The 6997-nt window shown below is 36.8% G+C and overlaps 1 protein-coding gene across 1 annotated transcript; it reads left to right on the forward strand.

The window, feature by feature from the left end:
* Positions 1 to 5640: 5640 nt before the first annotated feature.
* On the forward strand, positions 5641 to 6778 carry LOC109704403. Its single transcript, XM_020225142.1, has 2 exons — positions 5641 to 6173; positions 6464 to 6778. Exons 1-2 carry the CDS (start codon positions 5641 to 5643, stop codon positions 6609 to 6611), a joined length of 681 nt encoding a protein of 226 aa, XP_020080731.1. The 3' UTR covers positions 6612 to 6778.
* The last annotated feature ends 219 nt before the right edge of the window (positions 6779 to 6997 follow it).

Genomic DNA, 6997 nt, shown 5'->3' on the forward strand with positions numbered 1-6997 from the left:
GCCGCCCCTGAGAGATTTCCTACTAGGCCATTGGACTTGGACTTGCTTTTGCCGCCGCCAGTCTCTAGAGATCACTTTACATTCGTCTATTCTCGACGTCATGCCGCGTCTTCATCACAAGCCCGCCCAACATCTAGACCAGCCACTATCGAGGAGACTCAGGCGATACCGGAGCATCGCGAGGGCGTTATGATTGCGGATCTCGATGCGATTGCCGATATCGAGCCAATTGATGACATACCTATTGCTGATCTCGTTGTAGAGGGTGGCCGTAGACGTGGACGTGGCCGTGCACGAGGACGTGGCCGAGGACGTCGAGGGAGAGGACGATCGAGAGGCTGATTGTATATTTTTGATTTAGATAACTTAGACTTTGTATAATATTATATAATACTGAATTTAGTGCATATTTGTATATTTCTCGGGGTTTTTTTTGATATTTTTATCTTCTTGATTGTATCTTGTTATTCCACTCGTGATCTTGTATTTCTTGTTGAAAAATTTGTTATTGTGAAAAAACTTGCGTCAAACTTGTTGAAATTTTATTTAAAATCAAGCTTAAAACAGCAGCTGCTGCTGTTTGCTCTAAAGACGGTGAACCATTCACCGTCTTTAGTGCAAATACACAAAACCGGAGAAAAAAAAGGCTAAGTCGTGGCATTGGTTTACGCCTAGATAAGACGGTAGACGAATCACCGTCTTTGTTAAGACGGTGAACGAGTCACCGCCTTATCTGTGTTTTGGCCCCTCTCTCGAGGACTTGGCGAAATTAGGCTGGGTGGAGTTCTACAAAGGACGGGAAACCATTGACCGTCTTAACTAAGAAGGTGAACGATTCACCGTCTTATGTATGCCCCCCGCTGTCGATCGGATTTGCTGCCTAGATAAGGCGGTAAACGAATTACCGTCTTTCTTAAAGAGGTAAACGAGTCACCGTCTTCGGCGAATTGCTGAGAAGGCGGTGATACGCGGGGAATTGCTGAGAAAGGAGTGGAGGTTCCACGCCTAGAGAAGACGGTGAACAACTTACCGGCTTCAAGATTCAGTAAACACGGTGAACGAGTCACCGTCTTATTTGGGCGGGGGCAACACTGACAAGGCGGCGAATGCGGCGGATGGTGTACGCCTAGATAAGGCGGTGGACGATTCACCGTCTTTGTCAAGACGGTAAACGAGTCACCGTCTTCTGTTGAATTGCTGCGTAGGCGCTGATACGCGGGGAATTGCTGAGAAGACGAGGGGTCCACACAGAGAAGACGGTTAACGATTTACCGATTTACTGTCTTCAGGAGACGGTGAACGAGTCACCGTTTTTATGAGAAATGCTGAGGTGGCGGCTGAGATGGCGAGAGGAGGGTTAGTTTCACAAATAAAATTTTCAGAGGGTTATTTGGCCAAATATAAAATTCTATAGGGTCAGTTTCAAAAAAAGTCCTATTTTGGTGTTGATGTGAGGATAACAATATAATAAATTTGAAAAATATAGTTAAAAAGCAGATGAAGGATGAAGATTAGAAACCTTTTGCATGTAACCACATTATTTGTTGAACATAAAGAACAAATTTCAAAAACTTTTTACAGATCTCAGGTAGTGAGTGCAACTAATGGTTATTTGTTGAACATAAAGAACAAATTTCAAAAACTTTTTACAGATCTCAGATAGTGAGTGCAACTAACTCTCTTGTGGTTACCGACCGTCTCTAGAGCAAGTGGCAAAAGGCTTGGTGGTTGGTATCCGAGATCCAAGTTCGAATCTGATTCACATTTCCAACTAAGTTTATTTCTAAATAAAATAAACGAAGCAGGTAGCATACTATCTTTCTCTCTCAAAAAAAAAAAAAAAAAAAAAAAAAAAAAAAAAAACTCCCTTGTGGTTGTGTATATTACTTGTTATTGATCATATATTAGGCTCTTTGGTTTGACAAAGATATATTATTGCCCAGTATGTTCCAAGGCCTTATTAAAGGATTGAGCTCTTTATCAAAACAATGGAATTCGAGTCTAAGCCAGATTATATTGGATCAAATTTCATTACAGGCCCTCGAGGTTTAAACATATCAGGTTTAGGCTCGGGTAGAGCAACGCGTTAGTAATTTCGATCTTCTTCATGTGCGACGCAACGAAAGTAGAACTGAGCTAGCGTGCTTCTAAAAACTAGTGTTGTTTGCAAACATATATTTTTAGCATCAGATTAGTGTCACAATCCACGGGTGAATTCTTCGGTATCCGATGCACATCAAGATGCGCGCTAAATGGTGTAATTAGAAACAATATTAGTAACTCCATGGAGCATGTTCTTGGTTTGCTTCCAATGGCAATGTTTAATGGCTAGTCCAATGGCCTTTAATAATCACTTGTGATATCATATTACTAGTGTTGGTGGCCGATATCCCCGATCCTTGACCTGGTCTGGTCAAAGATTATGCTCGAGGAGCGTGTCGGGATAGAAACGGCTTATGGTACTGACCCTCGAAATTTGCGCCCTTCGATCGATCAAGCGATTCGGCTGATAAAAGATCGGATCAGCCAGGTTCGAAAACTTTACAGCAAATTCGGTTCAGCCGGATGAGCCGAATGTACGGATTAAGCAAGAACTAAAGTCGGCTGATGAGCCGAATGGCTAAAGAACACAGGGATTGATCGGCTTGAAGAGCCGAATGCCTTTATATTCACTGATGAGAAGTATAGGGGTCGAGTGCGCCGGATGGCATGCAGACTCGGTTGATTTACTTAAAGAACTACTTTTAGGAAAAACAGTAAGTGCGAGAAAGAAAGAATTACAGGTAGACTACTACTAGAAAATGCAGGAAATTGGAAATAAGTCTTTTATTCACAGGGAAAAGACACCTTTTTAGGGCGTTATTGACCTATTTATAGATCGCCCCTTAATCAGTTATTGTTTTTACACGATCGGCCACTATCTCCTAATATTTTGGACCACTTCCAGCCGATCGGAACCGCTTGCAACTGCTTGCGGTTACTGTAACTTCCCTAAAGTCGTGCGGTTTAATATTCTTCCGGTGCTCCTGGTGCACTGCAAATCAATACAACTGAATGGAGTACCGGTGCACCATATGTCCGCGCCTTATTGGCTCAACAACTAGGACAAATAACACAATATTAAATTTGGATAATGTTTGGAGACGCAAGGAATACTAGTAGGTAAATTTGGCTTAATCATTATATTTTAAGCTTCATTAATTGTGCCATTTAATTAATAATTAATTACATTGATTTTAATAAGCCAAAATGGTAGGTAATTATTAAGCTTAATGGTAGGTCCAATTAATCATTAGGTCCAATTAATGCCATTTTTCCCTTAATTTAAGCTGCATGATAAGAGCTGAATCCTAATTTAATTTATGTATTGTAATGATATTAGTGTAATGGATGCTATTTTAATGCTTAATATTTTACAGCTCATGAAACATTTATTAATGGAGAAGTTGGTTTTATTTCTCAATTTTTTTAAAAAAAAATCAAATGTTTTAGGGTTGAATATCTCTAATTCAACCCTAGTTGGTGTTTAAAGTGGGGGAAAGAAAATTTATTTATTTTTTTAAAAAATAAAAATAATTTTTTTACAATCTTGTTGTCACAGGATAAAATGAGAAAGTCCTCTTAATTTGTAACAGATATTCTCCGTAATAACCAACAATATTCAATCAACCATTTTTATCCACCAAAATATTTTTTTCCTCTATAAACAATTATTATTATTATATTTATTAAACTTGAATATAATTAATTACATATGAATTTGATCAGATACATTGAATCTACTTTATCCCCAAAATATAGGTGTTCCCTTCACACAAAAAGTCTATCCACAATTCGAGTTTTAAGGGCACAAAGATTAACTTATCTTAGCACTAATGAATATTTATTTATCCTGGATAAGATTAAGATATCGATTTTAGGTTTCTTTTTTCAACTTTAGAATATTCTCTAACCAAATCTTAACCAACAGCAGAGAATCCAGTTCTCTAAATTTTTTAAACTTCAAAACAAAAAAATAGGTAAGACCATATGAAACTCAGAATATATTCTGTCAAAAATATTATAAAATGAGAAACGTGTATAGAGAAACATTATAAGATTGGAGTAATAAAATCAATTTAAATTGGATCTTTGTGACAGTATTTTGTCATTTTTTGGTTTCTTAAATAGTTTACTAGATCATCTATAATGGATTCTTTTTGAAATAAGCATTTTTGGTTGGTTGGTCTAGAATATAAAATATGTAACAACTATACATTTTATCCCATTGAACAAAGGTGAAATAAGGTCCTAGTGTAAAATAAGTAATAATTCATGGTGCTATCCGCAATTTTCTACCTTTTTGGAGTGGCAATATTACTTGGCAATCCTTGGTGCTTCATGCAGTAGTTTGGTGCTACAAACGCGCACACGTAGAGAGAGAGAGAGAGAGAGAGAGAGAGAGAGAGAGAGAGAGAGAGAGAGAGAGAGAGAGAGACAACAAGGGGAAGAGAGACTGTAAAATTACAAAGAGCGCCCTCAACTATCAGACGTTCTCAAAATGGCGCATAAGTCTTTTTAGAACCGAAAATATACGGACGGTCCCTGTATTATCCTGAAATTGCAAATTGGTCAATGTCTTCCAACTTATTGTCATCCACAGACCCCTGAACAGGAAAAGATTCTTAAAAACAAGATCAATTTGTTTCGGCCTTTATTATTAACTAATTCTTTTATTATTTTTTTGACACATTAACTTAACAACTTCATATCTATATATGCTATGAAATATCCGTTTTATTCCCCTTTTTTTTATCCAAATGCTTAAACTTCCACGCGCTTTTGTAGATTTTGTTCAGTTGTGTTTCCTTATTTGGCATTTGGATAACCATAATATTTCCTATTTATGCCATATATATATTTATATCTATTCTCTTTAATTTGTTTATTATGTATGATGCTTTTCCCCCCTCTCTTCTTTGAGTATAAGGAGTTTTTTAATTTATTTAGTTTTATATTAGCATTAGAGAGTCACGAAAAAAACCCTCATACAAATCTAGGTGAGTTTCCCTTCTTTATTGATTTTTTTTTTTTTTTGAGAAAAAGGTAACACACTACCCGCTTCATTCAATTAGACTCTTTATTGAGTTTTTTTTATTGGATTGGTGCATATATTTAGATATATATATATATAGACATTTTTTCGAGTAATCTTATCAAGGTCTGGATCTTTAATATGGCATTAATTATTCTTTTAATATGCTATTCTCAATTATTCATTCAAATTGTTATACTTGGGACACTTAATTTGTCTGATCTTTCTATTCACATCTTTTTCGTTACTTACAAAAATTGTGTTTTTTTTCTTTTTGTTTTACAAACCATTCCTTAACATCTTTACCAACTTTTTTTCGTGGCATTTTTTTCCCCTTTATTGCTAACTTGAATATTCAATATTCTTCAATTTTAATGTTTTTTCAGGGTCTTTTTTCTTTCCCGAGCAATTGATGTGAGATAATGCATGGAAAGAAAAGCAGTACTGTTGAATCACAAAGAAGTGCTTTTTTTAGGGTTCTGCAGGGATCATAAAAAGGCTGAAATTTGAAATTCAAATTGAGAACATAGATGGAAGGGAATTGACGTGATTAATGGTTGCCTTAGATGACCAACTACTATCCTTTAGAGTATAAACCCTTCCCCAGTTCAGGCACTAGTAGTAGTGTCAAATCCCTTATTAAACCACTTGACCTAAAGAGTTGGGATTGCAATAGTGTTGGGCTTGGCCTAGTGAATTCCCTCGCCGACGATACCGCACCGTGGTCACGAACAGTGCTTTTGGGGCTCGAGGCCAGGATGAACACCCTTAGTTCAAAATTCAACTTGAATTTGTTAGAATGTAATCCTGAATCATCCCTCGAAGCTACAAACACGGGTTTACAAGCTCGTAATTCGATTTTGGTCAGCGAGATCGTGGATTCGGAGGATTACACTTGTGTTATTTCCCGTGGTCCGAATCCGAAAACAACCCACATTTTCGGGGATTTCATATTGGAGACTCGCACCGAAGAGATAGTATCTCCCTTGGCTGTGGAATCCTCTGAGGAGCCTATACTTGAACCTTGTGGTGGTATTTTTGGCATGTGTGGGTATTGCAAGAAGACACTCGGAGAAGGAGAAGATATTTATATGTTCAGGTAAGTGATCATTCGCATTCGAGAGGGTTCGAATTGATGTAATTGCGCACAATCCGGCTATAAGTAAATTTAAGTTTAGCGAGATTAATATATACTAGTCCCACAGTAGATCTCAATGATGCTTAGGAGATCTGATACTTAGCTGTGGGCTACATTTTGAATCTTTTCATGAAAAACGACTGTCGTGTTGCAAAAAAAGTAGTACTTCTGCTTTTACTAAACTTGATTTGCGCTCGAATAACAATTACTTAGTGATTTCTTTCTTTTTTCCCCTTTGAATGTATTGTTAGGGGTGAGGAAGCATTTTGCAGCAGTGATTGCAGGGAGAGATTCATCAAAGAGGAGATTGAGGAGGAGATGAATACAAAACACTGTTCCTCTTCTTCTTTTAGTTCATCCTACAGTGGGGATTGCTTTTTCCAAATCACCAGTCACTGAGAAAATTGTAGCATGGTTTAGTGAACAACTTGATCATTTTATGAGCTGTTGATCTTTTTTGCAGCCATGGATGATCACCAAAAAGTTGTTTGCTAAAGCTTTTTTTTTGTGTGTGTTATTTGTTTGCCTTTTTTTTCCTTTTCCTTTCTTTCTTTTTTAGGGGTCTTCCAATTTAGGTGCCTTTTAAGCTTTCCTTTCATATTATTATCTTGATTGGAAAGTTGAGTGTTAGGCATTTCATGGCTTTTTTCTAAAACTTTTTTTTTTATAGCAAGGAACAAGCACTGTTCTGAGCTTTTCCAAATAATATGTTTAATTTTTCTTTTTGAGTGAAACTCAATTTGTTTATGTTTATGATAATGATGAGTTAATTCTAAATATATCAT

Source organism: Ananas comosus, unplaced genomic scaffold (genome assembly GCF_001540865.1).
Source record: "Ananas comosus cultivar F153 unplaced genomic scaffold, ASM154086v1, whole genome shotgun sequence".
Lineage (NCBI taxonomy): Eukaryota > Viridiplantae > Streptophyta > Magnoliopsida > Poales > Bromeliaceae > Ananas > Ananas comosus.